General features: G+C 36.1%; 2 protein-coding genes across 6 annotated transcripts; both read left to right on the top strand.

Annotated features, from left to right (window-relative positions):
* Window positions 1–533: 533 nt before the first annotated feature.
* Window positions 534–10416, top strand: p4ha1b (prolyl 4-hydroxylase, alpha polypeptide I b). 3 transcript variants are annotated; one of them, XM_043263129.1, is made up of 15 exons: window positions 534–748; window positions 3002–3078; window positions 3374–3470; window positions 3570–3721; window positions 4775–4912; window positions 5084–5323; window positions 5616–5830; window positions 5918–6094; window positions 7235–7305; window positions 8484–8583; window positions 8715–8768; window positions 9188–9253; window positions 9353–9421; window positions 9516–9612; window positions 9760–10416. In XM_043263129.1, the coding sequence occupies exons 2-15, from the start codon at window positions 3003–3005 to the stop codon at window positions 9828–9830; spliced, it is 1623 nt and encodes a 540-aa protein (XP_043119064.1). In that variant the 5' UTR covers window positions 534–748; window position 3002; the 3' UTR covers window positions 9831–10416. The 3 variants fall into 3 exon arrangements, with proteins under 3 accessions (XP_043119064.1, XP_043119063.1, XP_043119065.1); XM_043263128.1 differs by lacking the exon at window positions 7235–7305 and adding an exon at window positions 6376–6446; XM_043263130.1 differs by lacking the exons at window positions 534–748; window positions 7235–7305 and adding exons at window positions 1511–1642; window positions 6376–6446.
* A 928-nt stretch (window positions 10417–11344) lies between these two features.
* Window positions 11345–25905, top strand: actn2b (actinin, alpha 2b). 3 transcript variants are annotated; one of them, XM_043263127.1, is made up of 22 exons: window positions 11345–11644; window positions 14734–14848; window positions 15118–15237; window positions 15462–15548; window positions 15819–15906; window positions 16036–16114; window positions 18115–18196; window positions 18777–18862; window positions 18953–19045; window positions 19132–19362; window positions 19747–19894; window positions 20029–20179; window positions 21168–21276; window positions 21344–21484; window positions 21606–21788; window positions 21963–22097; window positions 22261–22440; window positions 22701–22847; window positions 23487–23564; window positions 23818–23883; window positions 24494–24652; window positions 24748–25905. In XM_043263127.1, the coding sequence occupies exons 1-22, from the start codon at window positions 11516–11518 to the stop codon at window positions 24904–24906; spliced, it is 2766 nt and encodes a 921-aa protein (XP_043119062.1). In that variant the 5' UTR covers window positions 11345–11515; the 3' UTR covers window positions 24907–25905. The 3 variants fall into 3 exon arrangements, with proteins under 3 accessions (XP_043119062.1, XP_043119061.1, XP_043119060.1); XM_043263126.1 differs by lacking the exon at window positions 23487–23564; XM_043263125.1 differs by lacking the exon at window positions 23487–23564 and having other exon boundaries at window positions 18777–19045.
* Window positions 25906–26237: the final 332 nt, after the last annotated feature.

Below are 26237 nucleotides of genomic sequence, written 5' to 3'. Positions count from 1 at the left end.
GAGAGGAAGCAACAGAGGATGTTGAGTGTTAGAGAAAAAGAAACTTCTACTTCTCTGTTTGCATAAAACAAAAAGAAAAAACTTCCTTTTTCAGTGCATATTCATTATTCAACAGAAACGGACAAGGAGATAACATGAGTGCATTTCAGTCCTGACTGACACATAATGGCATGCTTTTAAAGAATAGCTTACTCACCCTTAGATCATCCAAATATTTAGAAGAGCTTCTGTCTTCATCAAAGAGATTTGCATTACCTCACATGTTTACTTGATCCTCTGCTGTCAGAATGAGAGATAAAAACGATAATTCACAAGTTAATGTGAGTAATCCACAAGCTGAGTTTTCCATCCAAAATATTGTTTGAACTTTTTCTTTAATTAAGGATGCATAATGGATTATACCAAAATGTCTATCGACTATGTTGGATGTTTTTATTAGATACATTATAAGTATAAACTTTTAAATGTGTATCAAGTACCACTTCATAAGGATTTGCCCAATGGAGTTGTGCTCTGCGCATGCGCAGTTCGAGATTCCACCTGGCTCCATGATTTTGGGAGAGTGTGTGAGACTCTGCACGTAGCGCAGCGGAATCCCCGTCGCCAGATGGCGAGAAGAAGAGCGGTGCAGCCTCTCGGATAAAGGCCGGCTGCACAGCAGAAGCATCGTAAACACAGAAGAGCTCTCCATCCATCAGCAGCATCGCCAGAGCGACCTTGGAATCGATTCGCCGTTTCGGCCTGAAAGGTACGACTGTATTTACTTGCCAACCTCAGGAAGTTTAGTTCGTTTTATTTTGGTTTATTATAATATGCATTATTACAATTACTTTTTATATCGGTACTGACATTGCAGTGCGATTCATTATTACAACAATACAGACTACTCCTTCGCTGTGTATCTAAAAAGAGTGTACATTGAACTCTTTTGGTTTAGAAAATGTGGTGCACGTGCACGAGTTTATCCTGCACTCATTCTTCACTGTTCATATAGTCGCAATAATAAAAGCGGGGTCGTTCAATGACTCAGTCTTTAGCAAAAATAGAAGTTTCGAACTCATCAAGCGAGATGTCAAACTTGGGATCTAATGTTTCATATAACGTTAGCCTATGATAAACTTTTCAAGTTTTTATATTTTTTGTTATGAAGAATATATGCGTGGTCTAAAGCGAGTTTGGAGAAGGGAAATGAACTTTACGCTATTCGCATCATTATATTTTGAGCGATACACTAATGTTGCAAAAACGTTATTACACTGGTTCTTTGCGTCGAGCACGCGGAACTCGCAGCGCGCGTTTCATTGGTGGACACGCTGCTGCAGCGAGCGGAGTATTTCGTGTTTAATGCAGCGAATATCGTCTGTCCTTCTGCACAGATTTTCATGCCATTTCCGACTGTTATCTGTGAACTTCTTTAAGAGTTTGCATTTCGGTTAAGTCGTCTGTAGTTTTGGAGGGGGCGGGGCGAGAAGACGTGGCAATCCCGTGGCTCCGCACCCAATGAACTGCGGTCGGCTTCCATGCTGGACCCTCACGAGCTCACGCACTCCACTAGGGTCTTTCCTGTAATTATGCAGAAGGCTACATTTTGAACTGCTGTATGTAATTTGCAAGAAATTAATAAATCACTGATGTAACCTAAGTAAGTATTTCTATAAGTGGATATACTAGATAAATATGGGCAAGACTGTAATAACTGTAATCCTAAAGGGATGGGAATGAAAAACTAAAGTTAGCCACTGCTTGAGGACTGACTGTCAACTCTGATGAATAAGATGATATTACGGCAATTAATCAAACAAACAAACTAATACTTACTGACATTTGTGGAGTTGTTTCAACCTTGGTTAAAATTTAAAATCGGTTAATCGATTCAATTTGATTAACTGGATATTGCTAGTGGCATAGAAAGTGATATTAGCAAACGCATTAAGGTAAAAAAGGAATTTGTTATCAACAATATTCTCAAAAAATGTGTTAAAGTTTGATAGTTAAAAAAAAAAAGTTGCACTTGCATACTGAAAATCAGGATTTTTCTTTAGATTAGGTTTCTTTTTAGATTTAAGTTTATGTAGGTTTAGAGATTTTTCTGGCTCCATTTCTCTTGATGTTTTTAAAGAGTCTAGAAAGTTGCGGATGTTCTAAATAATGATAGATGCTAACTTTGAAAGTCAATTATTTGACTAAAGATTTCTATTTCTACTTGGATCTTATGGTAAAGCCAGTTCTCTTATGTTGAGACATGCGTGTTCATGCAAATTTCATGTGTTGCGTTGGATTGTTTATGATGACCTTCTACCATTCATCTTATTCTGTCATGTGGCATTAGAGTAGTTCATACAAGATGCCTGCTTGTCCAGACAGGTTCCTCCTGCAGAGCACATGAGCAAACACAGCAGAGCAGGTCCTGTTTTTCATTCTAGGCCCTTAAGGGCCCTACTTTTGCATATCTCATTTGTCAGAAGCTTTTTTGCATGCTATTAAATATTAAACTTAAAATTTAAGATGCAATATGTGCTTACGATTGTGATCTCTTAGTGTGTGTAAGTAAATTTGTCAGGATATTTGTCTAATGAGGCTTTTTCTTTGACCCGAGGCTTGTTGTAGTTCTCTTTTTCAACAATCAAACATGACATGTAGTTTATACGCACTGTCACTGTCTTAAGCACACAAAAGGGATCTTCCCACAGGCCTGGCGAGATGCTCTTTGTTTGCCCTCCGGATTCCACCTTTGTGCCAAAATTGTGATCCAGCAGTGACCACTCTGTATTCAAATGGGTGTGCACCGAGTGTTTGGCAAACAAAATCACATTTTCGTTTGTATTTTATGTGTGCTGTTTGGTTCAGTAATGCATTTCCTTACTCTGAGAGTTGGCTGTAGCATCTGGTTGTGTTAACACCTCGAAAGGCAGAAAAAATACATTTTTACGACAAGCAGGAAGAAGTTGTGCATTGTATTGTTTTGGATGCATGACCAATCACTGCTCTCTTTTTGTCTCAGGATGGCTTTGTATTGGTTCCTGTTGAGTTTCCTCTTCCATTCTCTGTACGCCCACAATGACTTCTTCACTTCTATAGGTGAGTTGATCCTCCAGTCTATTGTTCTGTAATGTATCTATATCCATTCCTTATTAGGCTTTACATCCTACTAAAATATGAAACTTCCAGGAAGTGTATATATATATATATATATATATATATATATATATATATATATATATATATATATCAGAAATATCAGAAAATGTATGGTTAATTGATGTTTAACAAATTTGTCATTAAAGCTTTCTATAATGTTTAGTCTTTTGTCAAACTCTGTTTCATAGATTAGAAAAAGTGTTTCTGATTTGATGTTTGACTTTTTGACTTGTAGGTCAGATGACAGACCTACTATATACAGAGAAGGACCTGGTGACATCGCTGAAAGAATACATCAGACAGGAGGAGAACAGACTAGAACAGGTCAAAGAGTGAGTAAACGCACGTTCAATATATCTGCCCGCCTATTGTCCTTTGCCTCACAAATAACTAAAAAGCTGGTGAATATTTGTTTTCTTTTCCTGCATCAGATGGGCAGAAAAACTGGACTCACTGACAAACACAGCCACACAGGACCCCGAGGGATTCCTGGGGCACCCGGTCAATGCCTTCAAGCTGATGAAAAGACTCAACAGTGAGTGGGGTGATCTGGAGAGCCTGGTGCTGAAAGACACCACCAACGGTTAGTGGCATTTAAAGTCGGACTTAGTAGTTTGTGATAGGGAGAGTAACTATACATCTCTTTAAAAGATATATATCCTGATTTGTTACTGTGTTGCTGAAGCTCATGCACTGATGTCTGACTTACTCACTTATTTCATTTGTTTTGTATCCATCAGTTGTCCCTTTCCACATCACTAGGAAATATCTATAACAATTCAAGTCAATTTTATCAGAAATAACAATGTTCTATTATATTTATTACCCTTTAAATGTTTGTGGTTGGTACAATTTTTGTTTAATGTTTTGCAAGAAGTAAAAGGTGTGCAATATTATTTCAGCATAAACAAGTGATGGAAAAGCTAAATTTTCAGCAGCCATTACTCCAATCTTCAATGATATTTTTCATATTTTCAAGTGATGTAATTGATTATACACTAGTAATAATTAGGTGAAAAAATATCCATACTCATGAGTTTCGTGATATTTTGTTTGGCAATACTGTATCGATTCTCAAAAATGCAATATCAATATTTAAAAAAAATGTATACAAGATTCATGGCAGTTGTTTCGTTTTGAGTTTATATGGGATTTTTTTGCATATGGTGGTGTGTTGTAAATGACTAAAATTCTTTTCTGTTCTCCTATTTCTAAAATAAGAAATATTCCAATATATTGTACTGCTTTCCCTGTACCGTGATATGTATCGATTGATGCATGTATTTCCTTTTAATATGCTGAATCAGAGCTTGAGAAAAAATTCTTCTCATTGTTTAAAACAGTTCTGCTTTTTAATATTTTCATGGAAGCTATTATTAGTTTTTAATTAAGAACATTATTAATTATTAACATTATACTTTTTTTTTGTGTGCCACTTTTGATCAATTTAATGTCCTGAATGTAGTAAGTCTCCATTAAAATCTGTTAGTGTACTGTTACACTGATATATGAATTTAGTCATTCACTGCTAATAGAAATTGCATTATTTGCTTAAATTTCTCTAAACCTCTTAATCCGTTGTCATCTTGCATTCCTCAAATTCAAGCCTCTTTTTTCTGTTTCTTCTCTTTTGTAGGTTTTATCTCCAATCTTACTACGCAGAGACAATTTTTCCCAACAGACGAGGACCAGACAGGAGCAGCTAAAGCTTTGCTTAGATTACAGGACACATACCAGCTGTCTGCCAACACCATCTCTAATGGAGACTTGCCTGGTGAGCAATTGTACATGTCTATGTGTTTATGCATTCCAGAATATCTTTATCAAGTACATTGCGTTATTACCATCTGTGAGAAGCATCATGCTGTATCTGTGATGAGTTAACGAAACAAGATTCTTTGTCTGGTTCCCATTTTTGTGTCTTTTCTTACTGTTGTGACCTCAGGTGTTGTGCACAAGAGCCGGATGACAGTGGCGGACTGCTTTGAGCTGGGGAAGATTGCTTACTCTGAGGCAGATTACTATCACACAGAGCTCTGGATGGCTCAGGCCCTCACACAGCTGGATGAAGGCGAGGAATCCACCATAGAAAAGGTCACAGTCATGGACTACCTGAGTTATGCCATCTACCAGCAGGGGGAACTAGAGCGAGCCCTGGAGCTTACCAAGAGGATGTTGAAACTGGGTAAAACATCTTTTAATATTGTTTATATACGTCATAAAAGTGTATTATAATGTTTAAATGTTTAAAAATGTGTTTTTATATTTATATTATAGCTTTAAACATTTTGTTATGTGCTTTGATGACTGTTGAGTGAACTAATTTGCCTTAAAGGCACTTGACATATATGACACTGAAATGACACATATGGGTTAGAAACACAGTATAAATGTGTAGTGAATTCACACAACATGGAAATGATGACTGATTGCACTAAAATATGTTTTTTCCTAACTTGTGTATGTGTGAATCCTAGACCCGAATCACCAGAGGGCCAATGGGAACCTAAAGTACTTTGAGTTCCAGCTGGAGAAGCAGAGAAGGCCAGAGGCCGAGAAGAAAGAAGAGGAAGATAAAAAAAGAGAAAAAAAAGTGCTGGACAAACGTGACGCTCAGAGGAAACGCTCCAAAGACCCTCTGCCAGAGAGGAAGAAATATGAAATGCTGTGTCGAGGAGAGGGAGTGAAACTGGTGAGCAGATCATTTTTAAACATTCGTTATATTTTATTTCTTTTTTGCATGTTTTACATTTTCTGTCAAATTCTTTTTTTTTTTCAGACACCCCGCAGACAGAGCCGACTGTTTTGCCGTTACCATGACAACAACCGTAACCCACGGTTGCTTTTGGCTCCGGTGAAGCAGGAAGATGAATGGGACCGCCCACATATCGTCCGTTATCATGACATCATCTCTGACAATGAGATCAAAACCGTGAAAGAGATGGCAAAACCCAGAGTAAGTTGTGCTTTCTTTAGAAATACTGTGCAGGGCGTTTTTTTTTTTTTTACTAAATATTTAAACTACAGATAATGACATTTTTAATAAATTATAAATATATGTTATACATGTCATTCTGCAAGTTTGATTATCATTTTTCCACACAGCATCTTATATATGAGGACCACAACAGTCTAAAATTCTTTGTAGCCTTTTAGGGTTTAGGTTTTTTGTAAATATGAGTGAGGGTTGGAGGTGGTGTGCAGGAGCCTGTGTGTAATTCTTATATGGCTCCTCAGCTCCGTAGGGCTACTATATCCAATCCCATCACGGGCGTGCTAGAGACCGCCCCCTACAGGATCAGTAAGAGGTAAGGCAATCAGTGTACGAGTCTAGAACGCCGGCAACAGGACAAACCGTCGTGCCCTATCCGATTTGTAGAATCTGAGAACTCCTTAGCAGAAACAATACAAAACATCCTAAATAATACTAAATCACAATTGTTCAATTAGTTGCTGTTTAAATATGCATTAGATTACTAAAAATATTTTTTAAATGAGAAATTATTCAAATATTTGAATATTTTCTTTAAAAAAAGGATTGTTATAATAGGAACTATCAGACTTTGAGACTTTGAGCTGAGACTTTAAAGGAACACTCCACAAAGTTGATTGTTCCTTTAAGTTTAACACTAGATACTGCTTTCATGCTGAGGAGTTGTCAGCCCTGCTTTGCTGTCTTTATGGTGCTGGATAAAAGAAAGAAAGAGTAAGAAATGCTCTACTTTGTTACTTTTTCTTACAGTAGTCATCGTGTGTCTGTTCGGAGGGTTTGAACCGGGACAGACTGATTTTAAAAGACAATTTGAAGGTTTATGATTAGTAAATCTTATATTAATTTGTGCTAATAAGATCAAAACTATTTAAACTATTTTGCATCGCCACTGGTGTACAGTTCTGTCCCTGTTCTTTAAATGGTTTCAGTTCAGAAAATGACACTAAAGTGACCTCTCTTTTTCTTTTGTTCTTTCTCTCTCCTTTTCTCTTGTCTTGTCTTCTTTTTATTTCTTTGTCCATGTTTTTGTATGTCCTTGCTCCTTTTCCAATCTTTGCTCTCTCTCTCTCTCTCTCTCTCTTTGCTTTGTGTAATGGTGAATAGCTAAAGCGAGCCACTGTGCACGATCCCAATACGGGAAAACTGACCACTGCCCATTACAGAGTCTCCAAGAGGTAAGGGGTCAAAGGTCAAATCATCATCATCTGATCATCCAAAGAGAGCCGTATGAAATGTAGATTCACAGTGTGTTCTGATACTGGATTAAGTCCAGGAATCCAACCTTCACTTGGCCGTAAATTAATGAGACCCAGTCTTTTACTACAGTTCCCTTAATATTTTGCCTAACTGAAATATTTGAGATTGTTAAAAAAATAATTGCGGACGCACACGTACAGCAAAGTGCCTTGAGTTTCGGCATGACAAGCCATTTGAGTCTGTGGATTTAAATATCTTTTTTTAATAGAGCTATACATAGTTCTGTTGTCTCACTCACATTTCCACCCACCCCAAAGTGGTTTAACTTATCCTAGTTATTATGAGTGTTTGAGAGCACACGTCTCAGCATGGGCAGACTGGGTGGAGTCTCTGGAACATTTCAGGGTTCCTTGAATAATTCAGCTTGGCATCACAGGGATAAATGATATTATAAAATGTATAAAACATTATTTAAATTTGAATAGTTTTTCATGGTGTGACTGTTGAAAAACGCTTTTAATAATCTCACTGACCCCAAACATTAACAGTAATGTGTATGAAATGTAATTCATTTATTTATTTAATCAGCGTTGCAGGTGTCAGTTAGCAAGGACTTTAGAGAAAAAAACTGTTTCATGTCAGAAAACGTGGTTAAGATTAATGTTTTAGAGGATTTGCAGTAGCTGAGGGGTCTCTCTCTCTTTCTCTCTCTCTCTCACACACACGCACACGCACGCGCTCTTGATAATCAGTTTAAAGAGAGAGTGAACTCATTTTGCCGACTGCTGTCTTGTTTGTTTTTAAATGTTTTTTCCACCCTTCACAATTTCACGTGTCTGTCCATTTTCACAACCAGACATTTTCACATTCATAGCTAAATAAAATCAATTCATTTTGTTCCATCTGAGAAATCCTTTTACCATAAACATGATGAGAAAATGTCTGAAAATGTTTGACGTGCATGTTGTGGCATGTGATCTGTTTATTATATATATATATATATATATATATATATATATATATATATATATATATATATATATATATATATATATATATATGATGATATATTAATATGTATTTATATATATATGGCATATTAATTGCTTTTATATTTATTTGTTCAACTTTCCCTATTTCTATTTCCTATTTCTAGTGCTTGGCTGTCTGCGTATGAGCATCCTACGATTGAAATAATTAACCAGCGTGTCGAAGATGTGACAGGCCTGGAAATGGACACAGCAGAAGAGCTGCAGGTAAGAGGAGCTTTCACATGATCAGCCAGTAAGATGCTTTTAATCTAATGGCAAATTCATGTAACAAGAATCTACCCATTGTAATATTGCTTTGCTGAAAAGGTTGTCATAATCAATGTTTTTCATTTAAGGTTGCAAATTATGGAGTTGGTGGTCAGTACGAACCTCATTTTGACTTTGGAAGAGTGAGTTCCTGTCCTTCTTTCACAGATAAAAAAGACACTTTTAATCAACATATCATTATTATATTGTTTACTGTTCAAAAGTCTGATCAGTAAGATTCTTGAACACCAAATCAGATCAGATTAGAAGGATTTCTGAAGGATCATGTCAGTGTGACAATAAAGAGTAATGACTACTGAAAATTCTGCTTTGCCATCACAGGCATAAATTACATTGTAAATAGTAATAGAAAATAACTATTTTAAATTACAATAATCTCTCACAATATTCCAGTTTTGCTGTATTTCTGATTGAATAAACAACAACAACAGAGTTATTAGGAGGATTCTTTCGAAAACATTTAACATTTGGACAGTAGTCTAAAACAGTAATGTGAGCACATGTCTCGTAATTTTCACACAGTGTTTTATTATACATACAGAAAGATGAACCGGATGCCTTTAAAGAACTGGGCACAGGAAACCGAATTGCCACTTGGCTCTTTTATGTGAGTAACCCATCTTTCACATGCACACACTCACCACTGCATGGTCTTTAAAATGATTATCACATGGACTTTACTATCATTATTTGTGATGTGTTGTAGATGAGTGATGTGGCTGCAGGAGGTGCTACAGTCTTCCCAGATGTTGGAGCAGCAGTGTGGCCTAAAAAGGTGAAACACCACTAATAATGAATCATTTTTCATAATCTGTAAACTGGTTAATTCATTTTAATATTGACTCTTATGTTTGGTTGTTATTTTTAAGGGTACAGCAGTATTCTGGTATAACCTTTTTGCCAGCGGAGAAGGAGACTACAGCACAAGACATGCTGCCTGTCCAGTATTAGTAGGCAACAAATGGGGTGAGTCTGTAGTAAATATGACATTTATGTATTATTCTCTTAATAATAAGTGAGTATGGAAATAGAAATCTTTGGCCAACCTCATCTGTAACAAACCTCTGTTTTCTCACTTGTTTAATGCTATTTTTCTACATTTTTTACTTCCAGTATCGAACAAATGGATACATGAACGAGGTCAAGAATTCAGACGGCCCTGTGCAGTGTCCGAGATGGAATGATTACTTCCTTTCTTCTGTTTCCTGTTTAGTGTCAGGGTGTCAGTTTTGGTCAGTATGGGATGTGCGTCTGTACAAGGAGTGAATGACTATGCATTGGTCTGTGCAGTTTTTTTTTATTGTTGTGCTCTTCTACCCAAATATTGAAATGTTGAGAGGTTTCTGGGCAGCACATGCTTTGACTGTAAGCACCATGAATATGCAGAGATCCAATCAAATGATTTATTTTAGTTATTTATTTAGGATTGATTTTTAACTCCATGTTTCTTTTGCACTTTCTGCCTTGTCTTAAACTTCAACAGACCTCTAAAAAAATAATATAATTTTAAACCACTGAACACTCCATAAACATTCATGTAACAAATTGTTAGGGAACATAGCAAACTGTAAAACCAAACCTTTTAAGATCTGTTACAAAACTATGTTTTATGAATCCCTGAAACTCATACAGAAGTACCAAAGAGTATTTTTCTCAATCTGGGACAGATACAAACAACCTTTAGTTGTATTTGTTCTTTTTCATTCTTTTTTTTTTTTTGTATTTGTGTATGGATGTGTGATAGTTTTCTACAGAAATAAATTCTATGCTTTGAGGTTCAGTTGTCTTTTGTTTGACTCAGTTTATAAAAATAATGATGCATGTGAGCAAAAAAAGGCATTTAGCACAGTGTAAGATGGTTTGGAGAATTTAAAATATCTTTATATATAAAAAACCCTTCAGGTTCTTTTGCATTTAATGTGCATAGCACCACCTGAAATGTAGTGCAATATAATCATATAATAAGTACACCATTATAAGTATAATAAGTACAACAAACATACAACCATAGCCTAACTAAACTACTGCAATAATAATGCACCAATTATGCATCAAAATGTTTGTCAGTGCAAACATTTAGCAATTGTTGCCTTTCCACCTTTTTCTTCAACACGGAAGTAAACCTATGGGTTCTTCCGGTTCATTAGACTAGGTAAATAACGAGGAGAATAACAATGTGCAGTAAACTGTAAAACTGTATGTTTACAATAAAGATAATACGTAAAATAAAATAAAATAGCATGATAAACACCGATTTTCAACATCATGCAACAAAACGAACTGTTTTGTACAGTTAAAAATAGCGCATGTCACCGGAAGCTAAACCAATAGAATTTTCAAATGGCCGCGCCCATTTTTACATCAGGGAAAAGGTGGATAGTCTAATTTCCTGTTGGACTGGGGAGAAGCAGCCATTTTTAACCTTGAGGATTTCGCCAAGTTAATTTTTGAAACGACAGCATATATTTAACTAGCTTTTTGACAACTTCTGGTAGACCCAAAAAATATATGCAGTGAGAAAAGGATTTTATGACATTAAATATTGAGAGTTTAGAACGCCTTTAAGGTGTGACTTCGTTTGATGAGAACGGAGATGGTTGCTGGTGCGTTACCTTAACGTTAAAATAACGTTTGTGAATGATGCGGGAAGGAGAAGAGGTCATGTGACCCATCAGTACTAATTGACGGTCGCTCCTCACATTTCTTTCACTGCTCGCGCTCTGCTGCCGCGAGACTGGAAACCAACACGAACGAAAGAGAGAGAGAGAGACACCTGAGGCACTGAAGAAGCCACTTACACAAAAAAACTCAAGCTCAGAAACAGAACATCACAAGTTACCCGTCAAATAAGAAAATACAACTATTAAAAATGATGAATCAGATCGAGCTTTCCGTCCCATATGATAATGGATATGAACCGGACGAGTACATGATGCAGGAGGAAGAATGGGACCGGGATTTACTATTGGATCCAGCATGGGAAAAACAGCAACGGAAGGTAAGAAAACAGCTTTAAATTGCGCTTATATGTTATAATTATATAACGATTTATAGATATTTGTGACCCTAGACCACAAAACCAGCCAAAAGTAGCAAATGTAGGTAGACAAAAATACTGTTTGGGTCAAAATGAAAGATTTTTCTTTTATGAGAAAAATAAGGATGTTAAGTAAAGATCATGTTCCGTGAAGATATATAGTTTCAAACATTGTCCTGTCCCGTCAATGGAAAGCTTATTTATACAGCTTTCAGATACTCTTAAAAAAAAAAAAACTTAAAAAAAAAGAAAATAAACACGTACAAACATCATTTAATTTAAAACGTTAACTTTAATGTATTTCCATGTGTATATTCCATGTGTCTTTTTTTTCATATTTTCTTGACGCATTTCCGTCTTACAATATCGTATTTATTTATTTATTCGTCTGTTTGTCGATAATTTAAGCTATGATTTATTTATTTATTTTTTTTATGATATTTATCTTAAATTTAGCTATCAGTTGTTTGCAAAGGAATCCCGTCCCGCTCTGGGCTCTGTGGTCTGTCAGAGTCACGGAGGGCTCTGGAGCGCGCGCTGAGGACGGATGCAGCGGGTACCGAACTAACAATAGCGCGGCAAGCGCGCGTCTCTGTGTGTCTGTTTCTGATACGACTGGAATGCGGTCTGTCAACAGATGCTTCCAACACTGGGTGACGTTCTTGGGATTAGAATGAATGCATGGGCTAAATTTAACTCCAGCACCAAAAGGCCTTATAGTAGCTTAATCCGGTGTCCTTGGCGGGGAATTCTTTTATTTGTATAAACAGCACCTTTATTTATTATGTAGTCTCTTATAATGTTTTCAGATATACACTGAACTGAAGTGATCAGGTGCTTTACTGACATGTAGACTACTTTGTTTCAATTTGTCAAGGGATTCCTAATGTTGGATTTTACTTTAACTGTCTTTAAGATGCGTCTTAAGCAGTTGATCTTAAACTCTCTTCATCTGAACAATTCACAAATTTGACTAGATCCACATAAGTGGGTTTTCTTTCTCTTTCAAGCTCACTCTCACTTAAGAAAACGAATTGATCGAATTGTTTGCCGTAACAAAATTACAGAACATCTTTCACTCTGACTCTCTGAACAATAAAATCCTAACCAGTGCTTTGATTTTCATGGTTAAATTTTTTTTTTCAGAACAAATTTAGCCATTTTACATGCCATTTTTTTTGACGTTCTTAAGATGTTCGGTGATGACACTTTCATATCAGACCACACAGAGGCAATTTTAGTCTAGCAAAAACAATAACCTCTAATTTTCTCTCTATTATTCACACAAGGCAGCCCCATTTAGTAAGCAATAAAGTTATGGAAGGAAGTTAGTCTTCACCTGTGGTCTGCATATAGATCCTCTGTTAAATCTGGTTGGCTTAAAAGAGCACGATTGCTTGTTCAGGCCTAGCTGAGTGAATGTTAGAGCCAGACTGCTTGTTGATCTATGATGTAAGGGTCTAATCACTCTTTTTTTAATTCTTCCATACAGAGACCATCGCCCCACGCTGGCATGTAACTGCAGACACACCCTGCAGTTTTACAGAATGAATGAAATTCTTTCCCGTCCGATTAGACAACAGAGCAGTGCGATGCACGCATTGTATTCACTGCATTCTCAGTCATATCTCTCTCCTCAGTGTGAGCCTACTTCATCGGGTCTCTTATCAGACTCCGCAGAGAGAGCTAAATTTACTCTCTTACCTCGCAGGAATGCACTCTGGAGTCCGCAGTAAAGCTTTCATCTGCCCAGCAATGACTGAACCCGCTTTGAGGGATTAAAAAGACTCTCCATTAAGTCTAAAAAATGGCCAAAAGGTAGCGGTGGATTTGAGAGTGCAACCTAATACAGATGTGGGCAGCAGTGCAGCCACGTTTTGTTCCATGTAATGATACCCAGCATTCCCGAGCCATAACTTTTTCCTTTGACATTTGTCCTTTAGATTAGATTTGCTTGTTATTCCAAATCCAAATGTGAAAATATAGTTATAGATAAATATAGTTATCTTGTATCCCTGTGTCAGTGAAATTATTTACAGTAGGAGCAACTTACATATTTTTGGCAAACAGCACATTCTGCGACTTGAGATCAAAACTGTCACACATATGTGAAATATTGCTTCTCTTATGTTTTGTTTTATCATTTTATTTAACCAATTTTACCTGATGCCTGATGAATCTTAATTTGCAGCCCTGGCAGCATAGGGTCCTGTATAGAGTTTTATTTAGCTTCTTTTACTCTACACGTAAAGTAATAAGGTGCTGGAGCTGTAACTCTTTTGTGGCTAGTAGTAAATTATAATCTATTTATTAATCTAACAGCATTCATTTTAGTGGGCAAAAATGGTATTAACTCTGGAATATAAATGCTAATGTGTCGACGGATGTTCCTGTATGCTAAGTGTGCATATCCTTTTTATAAGCATTTGTGGAAAGAAATCATGAGATGATGCAGAGATATACAGCAGATTGGAGTTCACGGCTTTGTAGCTTCTTTACGTGTAGTTAAGTGCTGGTTATTTTTGGAGGATGAACTCAGTGTTCAGCTCAAGTGCAGATGCTCACGTGTTCAGCGCAAGTGTGTGTTGTTTTTTATTTTTTTTCATTCTATTGTCTCGCTGACTGATGCAAGTACACTTCCTGTTCATAGTTAGAATGTCTTTTTGGATCATTGCAGATTCTCTGCTATATATTGTCATATCTTTTTCATACAGTAATTGAGAACTTTGCGTAGGCACAAGATAAGATTGACTTTGTTGGCCAGTCCTCTGCAGTTACCCATGCAGTAAAGTTTTGACCTGAAAGTGGTCAAAGGCTGCCTTTGTATCACAATAAACCTGTCAAGTCTTAAATCTGGACACGTTTGGCTTATGTTTTGTGCAAGGATTCTGCATTTGATGAATGTTGAGTGGATACAAATGCTACGCCAATGATTTTAAAACCGTATGAAAGTATTTGCATTTTAGTGTGCGTGACGGGTAAGACGTAGACATAGAGTGTCTGTTACGTTGGAGAACCGTATGCTGATTTGTATTGTGCTTGTTTCCCAGACGTTCACTGCCTGGTGTAACTCTCACCTGAGGAAAGCTGGGACACAGATTGAGAATATAGAGGAAGACTTCCGGAATGGCCTCAAACTAATGCTGCTGCTTGAAGTCATCTCGGGTAAATTGCTTTTAAGTTCATTTGTACAGTGCTTTTCACAATGCATGTTGTTTCAAAAAGCATTCTGTTATCAGTCAGAAATGAGTGCGTCAAAGTAATAATTTTATTCAAGCAAACACAAATGAACATGGCAATAATTACAGCTTGATTACAATATATAGATATTTGACCGTTTTGTATGTTCAAAGCAAGCATGCTGTACTTCCTCAACAATGAGTAATGTCAAATATGCCAATAAAAAAAGTTTATAACACATGTTAATTTGACAGGTGAGAGGTTACCCAAGCCCGACAGAGGAAAGATGCGTTTTCACAAGATAGCCAATGTCAACAAAGCCCTTGATTTCATCACCAGTAAAGGAGTGAAACTGGTTTCCATTGGAGCTGAAGGTGTGCTTTCTTGCACAACTGTAGTGTTACCTGGATTTCTGATATTATAGAAATAAATAAGATGAATAAAAGAGTAAATTAGGGGTTGCAGGTTAATAATTTTGCATGTCACATTGCATATTTTAACATTTTAAATATATATATATATATTAGTAATGACATTTTAACTTTAAATGCTTAGCATTTATTTAACTAAGAAATTATTTATGGCCAAATTTGTGCAGAAATTGTGGATGGAAATGTGAAAATGACTCTTGGAATGATTTGGACCATCATCCTTCGCTTTGCTATTCAGGATATCTCTGTTGAAGGTAAAGAAAAGTCCCAAACATAAAATGTTACACAACATCTAAAAAAAAAAACAGCAATTATTATTATTATCACATTGTTATTGATTTGAAATTCATTAATTAATTATAATAATAATAATAATAATAATAATAATAACAATATTATTAGGCTATTATTTTTAATAGCACATTTCACAACACTTAGTAATGTGTAAATCATTTTATTGCAAATATCAACAATTAGGATCAGTCATGAGTAAATTCTATAATGTTTTTTAAATCATCCTTTAGAAACTTCGGCTAAAGAAGGGCTTCTTTTGTGGTGTCAGAGGAAGACTGCCCCTTACAGAAATGTCAATGTTCAAAACTTTCATGTCAGGTGAGGCTCGTAATAAAAAGAATCAATGTTTTTTTTTTTTTTCTGTAAAAACAGATACTTTATTATTTTCAGTTATATTTTTATGTTAATTCCAACATGGGCCTGATTTTCTCTCTCTCTCTGGTGAAGCTGGAAGGATGGCTTGGCGCTGTGCGCTCTCATCCACAGGCACAGGCCTGACCTCATTGACTACGCCAAACTCAACAAGGTCTCGAGTGTGACCCCAGATTAACCTTTGATCCTTTCAGACATTTGATCTAACAGTTCTAAAATAACACGTCTGCCACAACATCCTGATGTTTGCATTCGTTGATATCACTGCACAGATGGCGTGTGTTTACAGTATGTGTGTTTAACATCTTCATCACACTCCAACCCTCAGGAATCTAAGGACCTTCTCTAAAAACTAAAAGCTTGACTTTCAGTCTGTAGTAGATCCAAATATTATATATTGCATGTACAGTCTGAAATTCTACTTTTTTTTTTTTTGGGTGCTTTAATAGGGCTTCTGTGCACTTATTCACATATACAAACCAGAACTGACTGATTTTCATAACCTGGAGCTTGCACAAGTCTTTATTCTATTGAATGTGTTGTTTGCAGTGTTTGGAGAAAGCCATCTGTTGGTATCTCAATGGCAGGCTTCACCCAGAACAGCAATCCAGGCAATTGAAATATTGATTAGAAAATGTTTCAAAAGATGAAACAATATTTTGCCTGTGTTCATATTTCAGCCAGTAGGATTCCAGTTGCTTGTTTTTGTGTGCTATGTTTGTGCTTGTTACATTTTTGAAATCCTGTTGGATTGAGGTTCTCTGAAACTTGGAGTTGTTTTGTTGATGCTGTAATGCTGACAAACCATTAGTAGAGCCTTTAGTGTCGCATGATCCTTGAGAGGTTTTCAAAATGCTTTTTTTTTTTTTTTTTTTTTTTTTGTTTACCTGACCTTTGTCTTTTGAGAGGTAATGTATATTTAAGGCAGTCAAGAGACAATCAGAGAGCTGGTCCATGAAACATTTTCTCAGAAGACCATTTGGGTTTAAAATAATCCTTACCTGGAATGAAAAATATGCTTTCTAATAATCATATTACAACTTAATGTGTGTAATAACCCTCTGAAATGGAATTTAAGTAGTTCTAGAAGCAAGTTAGTTACTCTAGTGACATTTTAGTTTTGATTTCTTTGCTCCCAGCTTAGAATAGGGAATCATAAATGCATGAGCAGAATGAGACATTGTTTCCAGTCAATGTGAATGAGTGTATGCATACTATGGTTTTAATTAGTTTGTTGGATCAGACCGCTGAAGATTAAGGATTTATTTAGCTTGTCAGGGTCAGTCAGTTCAACGGTGAATGACTAAAAGACCCCGCACACACAGAGACATTCCTATCCCTTTCAGCTGTCATTGATGGCTCCAGGTGAGCTTGAATGGGGTAATCCAGCATTTAGCATGGACCCTAGTTGTCCCAGTTTAAGCACGAGCATCGGGAGCGTCCGGGACCCTTTGGATCCCCGGCAGCTGCTGTCCTGCAATACGGCTTTTTATTGACACAACGAACAAAATCCTAACCCCCAGACTCTGCTTACACACACATCCACAAATACAAGCACTTATAATAACCATAAACATGCACATTTAGGATGCAGAATGAAAGAACTGCTTAATGTTTTTGCTTAATGTTTTAGTTTTCGCAAAGGTTTCATGTTTTAAAATCAAAAATATAAACAGTAATATTGTGAATATTGTTACAGTTAAAAAATTAGCAGGTTTTTTTATTTTAATGTTTTTAGTAATGTAATTTATTCCTGTAAAGCCAAAGCATTACTCCAGTCTTCAGTGTCACATTATCCTTCAGAAATATTTTTAATATGCTTTTTAATATGTTTTGGTGCTTTATTTATTCATTTATTTATTTATTTATTGTATATATTAAAGGGCAAGTCTTTCAGTTTTGTCAGTGTTTCCTTTTTAGATTCATCTGATCTAATTTAGAAATTTGAAATAATTTTTATTGTATTTTATTTTTTGTCTAAGGATTTCAGAGCTACACTTTTTATCTGTCCTTTAGTGGACCTTAAATACTGACACTCACTTTTACATGGAAATAATTATGATTTATATCATTTTTTTAATCGTATGTATTGTTTCATCTGATTTATTTAATGTTGAAACAGTATGCCTTTTCTCTCCTTTTGTTTTTATCCAGGATGATCCACTGGGTAATCTAAATTTGGCATTTGACATTGCTGAAAAACATCTGGACATCCCCAAAATGCTGGATGCAGAGGGTAAATGAAATAGAAAATTCCACATTACTCCATATACCATTCCAGCTCAATACAAAGCTTTCAGCCAGTGAAATATGGAAATACGTCTTTCACAAAAATGTTATAGTGTCATAAATCTTGTTACATAGACAATATTGCTTAAAATATGGCATTTATTGTCTATATGTCATTATTGAACGTGGCAAAGAAAAACTCTCACAAATTTATTTTGGTAGGAAACCTTGGAATGAACCAAGTTCTGAAGTTCTAGAATCGGACTAGTCCCATGTTCCTCACAATAAATCAGCAAAAAATACAATGAATAGATAATAAAGATTTCATGAAATCTTTATTTTAACAGTTTTACAAATAAAGATTTTTCGCTTTACAAAATATGGCTTTTGCTCCACAGTCCTAGTTAGCAGCAGTCTTGACATATATACCCTGTTATTATAACACTTTTACAGAGGTTCAGAAGGTAGATTTGATCTCTTAGCTCATTCTAGAAGTGTTAGAAATATAGCTCTGTTTGAGTGTACAGCCACTTACTTCCATCTTAACTTCATGTGGTTCTCTCTTAGCTCATCTTCTCTCTCTGCAGACATCCTGAGTACCCCTAAGCCTGATGAGAGAGCTATTATGACATATGTGTCCTGCTTCTACCATGCCTTTGCTGGAGCTGAACAGGTATTGGGTTTTGCACGTGCTAGGTTGAGCACATCAGCTATCTTTCTATCCATCTCTACCTTTTGTTCTTACTGTGTTTCTCTCCCGCAGGCTGAAACTGCCGCTAACAGGATCTGTAAGGTGCTGGGAGTCAATCAGGAAAATGAGAAGTTGATGGAGGATTATGAAAGACTGGCTAGTGAGGTCAGGAGGGATAAACACATGTCGGATACACCCCGCACTCTGCACACAGACACATATTACACAGAAATATTCCATCTACTCTCTAGCTGTTAGAGTGGATCAGACGTACCATTCCTTGGCTGGAGAATCGTGTGCCGGAGAAGACCATGTCAGAGATGCAGCGCAAGCTGGAGGATTTTCGAGATTACCGCAGGATGCACAAACCTCCCAAAGTGCAGGAGAAGTGTCAGCTAGAGATCAGTTTCAACACCCTGCAGACTAAACTCCGCATCAGCAACAGGCCTGCATTCATGCCCTCTGAGGGAAAGATGGTTTCGGTGAGAATTTGACTCCCATATACAGCACACATGACAAACTTTTACTTACATGTCTTATTAGACGTAACCCATTTGCTTATTTATCGATTTATTTATTTTCAAATCTATTTATTTAATAGATATTATTATTTAAATATGTTCTGTTTTTTATTTTATGTTTATTTTTTTATATTTATTAATTTATTGAACATTTTATTTTAATGCTATTTTATATAATGTTTTTACTTTTATTAAAATAATTTGTATGTGTTGTATTATATTTATTTATAAGATGTACTATGTTTATGTTATTGTTATTTTTATGTTGAAAAAATGACAAACCAGTGAGGTGAACATGTTTGCAGGTTCTCGCTGATTTTATTGCTGATTTGTTTGTGTGTTTAGGACATAGCGAGTGCGTGGCAGGGGCTGGAACAGGTAGAGAAGGGCTATGAGGAATGGCTGCTGACGGAGATCCGAAGACTGGAAAGATTGGACCATCTAGCAGAGAAATTCAGACAGAAAGCTACCAACCATGAGACATGGGCTGCAGGTGAGTGCTGAGTGTGAAGTGGACGTCAACAAAATATCATTCTGCGCTTGCATACAAATGAACTGTAAGTAACTTTGGATAAGAAAGTCCACTAAATAATGCTAAATATATGCTTTACATGTGTTTTTCACTAGGTAAGGAGGAGATGCTGACTCGGAAGGACTACGAGTCAGCGTCTTTAATGGAGGTCCGAGCTTTGCTGAGAAAACACGAGGCGTTTGAGAGTGACCTTTCAGCCCACCAGGACAGAGTCGAGCAGATTGCTGCTATTGCTCAGGAGCTCAAGTATGACCTTTTCAAAAAGACTTTTTTTGCTGTTCTTCATTCCATTTAGGTGGTTGAATGTACCATTCAATAGCTAAGGGTCAGTAATATGTTTTTATTAAGACACTTATTCAGCAAGGTTGTATTAAATTGATCAAAAGTGACGGTAAAAATCATCAAAGATTCATCAAAGAATTCTGAAAAATATTATCACAGTTTACACAAATATATTAAGCAGCACAAATCTTTTAACATTGGTAATAATAATATTAGAATGATTTCTAAAACATCATGTGAAAGTGGACTGGAGTAATGGTATAGCTATGTTTACTTGGAATATATTTTAAAATATTTTCCAATGAAAACCGTTTTTTCATAATAATAATAATAATATTTTACAATATTTGAAATAATCTTAACAGCATCATATATTGTGGTGCACAAGTACTTTGTCCTTGTAACTTGTCACGTTCAATTTCCCATCACCTGACAGGGTCTTGATAGCTTTGTATCTTTCATACTGCTTATCCATAACTAGACATCCATATACACGCACCATGCTTACAGCATACTTAAAGGCTTGAATTGCTGACTTTCTATTTTAACATTCATTATCTCCCTGCAGGCTTGGTTAGTGCATGTGTTTGTGTGAGTGTGTGAGAGTGTGCATGTATTTAGTAAGTGACTGACAGCTTCTGACCTTTTTGTTGTCTCAGTAAGGACAGGGAGATATTACTGATAATCTATGGAGCATACTTATGATGATTAGCATACTAATTTTAATTTAGCCACAAAAAGCAAAGGAAGGCAATGTAGACAGCCAATCATAACAGCTGTCTTAGAGGTACAGAATCAAACACATAAAAAGAATGGTGCACATAAAAAGAAAATGATACAAATGTCTGGAATATTCCTATTCAAAGTTTTAACCACTAGAGGGGGACAGAATCAATAGCAAATGCAACATTTTGGCCTGAATACTTTTCTCTTTTGTTTTAACTTTCTAAAGTGAGCTGGACTATCATGATGTTGCATCAGTGAATCAAAGGTGTCAAAGTATTTGTGACCTCTGGGACCAACTGGGTACACTGACTCAGAAACGCAGAGAGGCTTTGGAGGTATGCTGTCTGTCTTCCATCCTGGTTTGTCTTAAATCATGGCATTACAAAGTTTGAATTTCTGCAGAGGACAGAGAAACTTTTGGAGACGGTGGAGCAGTTGTTTTTGGAATACACAAAGAGATCTGCTCCCTTTAATAACTGGATGGAGGGAGCCATGGAAGACTTACAAGATATGTTCATAGTGCACACCACTGAAGAGGTCCAGGTACACATGCATATGTTGTTAAACAAACCAGTATTTACACAGCTCCCAGCTGGCATATTCGAATTTCCTTCACACTTTATTTACCTTTAACTTTATTTAATAAGTTATTCACTGTGTGTAGACTTTGATAGCTGCTCACGAGCAGTTTAAGGCCACACTCCCTGAGGCAGATGGAGAAAGGCAGGCCATCCTTGGCATTCAGCAGGAAGTCCTCAAGATCTTCCAAAATTACGGCATTCGAGGAGACCTCACCAACCCCTATAGCACCATAACTACAGAAGAGATTGCCATCAAGTGGGACAAGGTCAAACACGCACCCCTCAGACCTTGATTCTGTTCCATCCAAAATGCAGAAGTGTTATTTAGTTATGACTCCATTTTTTTAAATATCTAATTCTAAGCAATTCTAAACAATTTCTGTGATTATTCAATGCAAAATCGTAATCATGATTGTAACGTTCTGTGTTTATGTATTTAGGTGAAGAAGCTGGTTCCCCAGCGTGACAGTGCACTGCAGGAGGAGTTAGCGCGACAGCATGCTAACGAGAGGCTCAGACGCCAATTTGCTGCCCAAGCCAACCTCATCGGACCTTGGATACAGGCCAGGATGGAGGTGGGTGGCTTCAGCCATACCTACATAACCTACATAAAACATGTTCTTTTATCTATCTGTCTATCTGTCTATCTGTCTATCTGTCTATCTATCTATCTATCTATCTATCTATCTATCTATCTATCTATCTATCTATCTATCTATCTATCTATCTATCTATCAGGAAATTGGTCGTTGTTCAATGGCTGTGGGTGGGACTCTTGAGGATCAGATGACGCAGCTGAAGCAGTATGAGCATGTGATCATCAGCTATAAACCCAACATAGACAGACTGGAGGGAGATCACCAACTCATCCAGGAGTCGCTCATCTTTGACAACAAACACACTAACTACACTATGGAGGTACACACACACTTTTTTTTCAGCAGAGATGCACTAAAATGAGTGACATTTTTAAAGTTACAGAAGATTTATATTTCAAATAAATGCTGCTCTTTTGAATTTGTTTATCAGAGAATCTCTGGTTTCCACAACAGTACTAAGCAGCACAACTGTATTCAATGCTGACAATAAGACATTTTTCTTTAGCAACAAATCAGCATATTGGAGTGATTTCTATGAACAAACGAAGTTTTGCAACAGTACTTCTCTTTCCTCTGCAGCATATTCGTGTTGGCTGGGAGCTCCTTTTGACTACGATCGCTCGCACTATTAATGAAATTGAGACTCAAATTCTGACACGTGATGCAAAGGGCATCAGCCAGGAGCAGATGAATGAGTTCCGATCCTCTTTCAACCATTTTGATCGGGTGCTGTACTCAGCTTTTGTGTATTCTAACTTCTCACCTGTTTTTTTTTTGTAGAATGGACGCTATACTAATCATCATTAAACCATACTAACTAATCTGAACCATTTTCCAACAACTGAGCATTTTACAAATCTCTGTTATTTTAGCAGAGACGCATTCATTTCATGTTTGCCCTTTATGTCTTGCCTTCAGTTCTTCAAAGGCATCACAATGCAAGAGTAGTAATTATCCTTCTATTCATTTAGTTAAACAAATTTAATTAAATTTAGACACGAGAGATCATTTGCAGTATTTAGCGCGTCTAAAATCAGTTGTGAAATGTATGCAATTTGTTCTAAATGACATTTAAATGACTGCTTAAATGGTACTTTTGGTATTTTTATGGTATTTTGGTATTTATATTTTATTATAATTATATTTTTAATACAATGTCGAATGTAGCATTCATTATTAAAGTTTCCAAAAAAAAAAAAAAAAAAATTAGGAACACAAAGGAATATATATTTTTTAAATATCTTTCTATGTGTTCGGAAGAGCAAAAACAAATCATACAGATTTATAACTACTTGAAGGTGAGTAAATGATGACAGACCTTTCATTCTGTGCACGTTTTTGTGTGTTGTGGGTACTTAATCTCAGGAAGAGAGGGGTAAACTCAGGCCTGATAAGTTTAAAGCATGTCAGATCAGTTTTGGGCATTTAGGAAATGACCGACAGGTACTAACCAACATGACCCTAATGTGTAGTTCTTTGCACAGATTTATACATGCGTTTCACCTGGGCAGTAACATATAGTTCTAATATACCTCTCCTCTGTTATTTTCTGTTTGTGGTTGTGTTTTGTCTCTTCGTGTGTGTTTCTGTGTCAGGTGCTGTCACTTTCTCTACTCTACATTGCTTCATTATTCCGACCATGTTACTGTGTGACGCACACACTCTCGACCTTTGCCCTTTAACTTTTGTCATGCAGAAGAAGAATGGGGCGATGGATTCTGATGACTTTAGGGCCTGTCTGATCTCGATGGGTTATGATCTGGTAGGGTTTTAAACAGGGTTCACTATTACCAACTCCAAAAAATCTTTCTTAACCATTTTTTGGTCTTGTTTTCCTGTATAAAATATTTTATTATCGTTGTTATTTTGCTCAGTTAATTGTATTTTAATTTAAAGATACAATTTAATAAAATGTAGTGTACATTTTTTAAACAAGTCTCATTATTTTAGACAATTTTAGTTTGTTAGATTTATTATTATTTGCCTATTATTTATTATTGTGTTTTTATCATTATTATTTTTTTGTAAGTGGCATTCTGTAAAGATTAATTTCAGTAAAATTTTGTGAAGTTAATGCTCAATATAAGAAACGACTACTTTGCCAATGGTGTAAAAAATTATATAATATTATGTATACTATATAAAATGATATCATACATAAAATATTATATCAAGTAAAGTGGATACATTTTCTTAAAAATGTCTCATTGTGTGCAGTTTTGTTTGGATAACACATTTAGTTGTATCAATTTTTCTCCCGGGAAAAATTTAGATGATATATCTGATGCATAAATATGATATATATTATATATCTAATGCATGAATAATTTAATTTCAATGTTATAAATGTTTGTATGTGTGTATTTCTTCAGGGTGAGGTGGAGTTTGCTCGTATCATGATGCTGGTTGATTCAAATGCTTCAGGCGTTGTGTCATTCCAGTCTTTTATTGACTTCATGACAAGAGAGACAGCAGACACAGACACAGCTGAACAGGTCATCGCTTCCTTCAGGATCCTCGCTACAGACAAGGTGTGTGTGTGTGTGTGTGTGTGTCTTATTTTTTCAAATATACCTCAAAAATTATTTCCATATTCCTTATCTGTTCTTTACTGTGTCTTGTGCAGCCATATATTTTGGCAGATGAGTTGAGACGAGAGCTTCCTCCAGACCAGGCAGAGTACTGTATCAGCAGGATGCCACCATACGCCGGCCCCGGGGCCCTGCCTGGGGCCCTGGACTACACCGCCTTCTCCACTGCCCTCTACGGAGAGAGTGACCTTTAACTCTCTCAACAACTCTGACCTTTTACAAACCCATCTCAGATCAGCAGCCCCAAGCAATGAAAACATGGCAAATAAACACTATTTCAGTTCAGTATTTTGCTAGATGTTTGATATGAAATGTTATGAAAAGTCAATACACAAGCAATGCAGTCTGAAAATGGAAAAAATGCAATTAAGAAGATAAAAAAAAAAGTTGTGAATTTTAGATTCACTTTCTCATAAATTGTTTAATCCAAGGCATGAATGTCTCATTTCATATAGGTTGTTATACTAAAGACAAATTGCAAAGATTTTGTCACTGGAATTAAATTAAAATCAGAATGAAATACTTTTAAGTACATTATAGGCTTTATGCATTTTACTCTAAACCTTCCCAGTTGCACTTTTCCAGAGTGAAATCTATTTTGTGCAGTAGTGTTAAACTCACAGTATATAAGATTTTGCACATTTGAATGATCCTCAAATGAGATTCACCTAACCACTGTGCTTTTCTTATTTTTGCTCTGGTACTTTAGTGTCCCTGGTTTAAAAAAAAACAAAAAACACCATGAATAGTATCTCGCTTCAGAAATCTAGCAGTGCCTTTGCTTCAGTTTGGTGATTTGTGTCAATCTACTGTACGCGCTACTACAGGGCTTGTTAAAAAAAAGAAAATAAATCAAAAAACAAATTATGACTGAAATACCAAATTTACAGTTGCGGGTAAAAGTATGTGAAGTATGTGGAATGACAGACAAACACAGCCTGCTTAACACACAACAACTTTTTATCTTGTCTGTATTTAACAGCATGCGAACCGTTCACAGTGAAGTGTGCGGATCCCAAGCATTCTTGAATAGAGCGAAGTTTGTTTGATCTTTGGTCAGTTTGTTAACCTATCAAATCAGTTTGAATGTGAAAGAAGTGATTCGGGAATGTCTGCTGTTGAATTATATGAACAAGAAAGCCAAATGTGTGTTTAACAGTGACATAAACGAAATAAACCTTACTTATGAAAAGGCCAAGTCTCTGCTTTTTTATTGAATGTTTTGAATAAAATGTAATTAGGCCTACATACACTGTATGCATTATAGAGTTTTTAGTAGAATATACCATGCATTACCTGTATTACTTGTCAGTAAATTCTTTATTAATCAGTTGACCATTCACACTAATTACTTGCATTTTTTTATTTTATGCTTTTTTTTGTTTTCTCCTTTCCTTTATTTTTTTTCTTTCCTTGCTTGCTTTCTCCACTGTAACTTGCCAAATATGGAGAAGCCCTTTCTTTCCCACTTTACCTTTATCAGATCTTGATGGGTGGTATGGTGGTCAGCGGGATGAGTTCAGCA

The sequence above is a fragment of the Puntigrus tetrazona genome, chromosome 17 (genome assembly GCF_018831695.1).
Source record: "Puntigrus tetrazona isolate hp1 chromosome 17, ASM1883169v1, whole genome shotgun sequence".
Taxonomy (NCBI): domain Eukaryota; kingdom Metazoa; phylum Chordata; class Actinopteri; order Cypriniformes; family Cyprinidae; genus Puntigrus; species Puntigrus tetrazona.
Note: the sequence above shows the minus strand (reverse complement) of the source record. Positions and strands in the feature narration are given on the sequence as shown.

Coding starts and splice junctions, on each gene's coding strand:
- actn2b (XM_043263125.1), top strand. CDS start 11,516: ATGATGAATCAGATCGAGCTTTCCGTCCCATATGATAATGGATATGAA. Junction 15,238..15,461: donor GGTTTCCATTGGAGCTGAAG/GTGTGCTTTCTT, acceptor AAATTTGTGCAG/AAATTGTGGATGGAAATGTG. Junction 15,549..15,818: donor TCAGGATATCTCTGTTGAAG/GTAAAGAAAAGT, acceptor ATCATCCTTTAG/AAACTTCGGCTAAAGAAGGG.
- p4ha1b (XM_043263129.1), top strand. CDS start 3,003: ATGGCTTTGTATTGGTTCCTGTTGAGTTTCCTCTTCCATTCTCTGTAC. Junction 6,095..7,234: donor AAGAGATGGCAAAACCCAGA/GTAAGTTGTGCT, acceptor AATGGTGAATAG/CTAAAGCGAGCCACTGTGCA. Junction 9,613..9,759: donor ATTAGTAGGCAACAAATGGG/GTGAGTCTGTAG, acceptor TTTTACTTCCAG/TATCGAACAAATGGATACAT.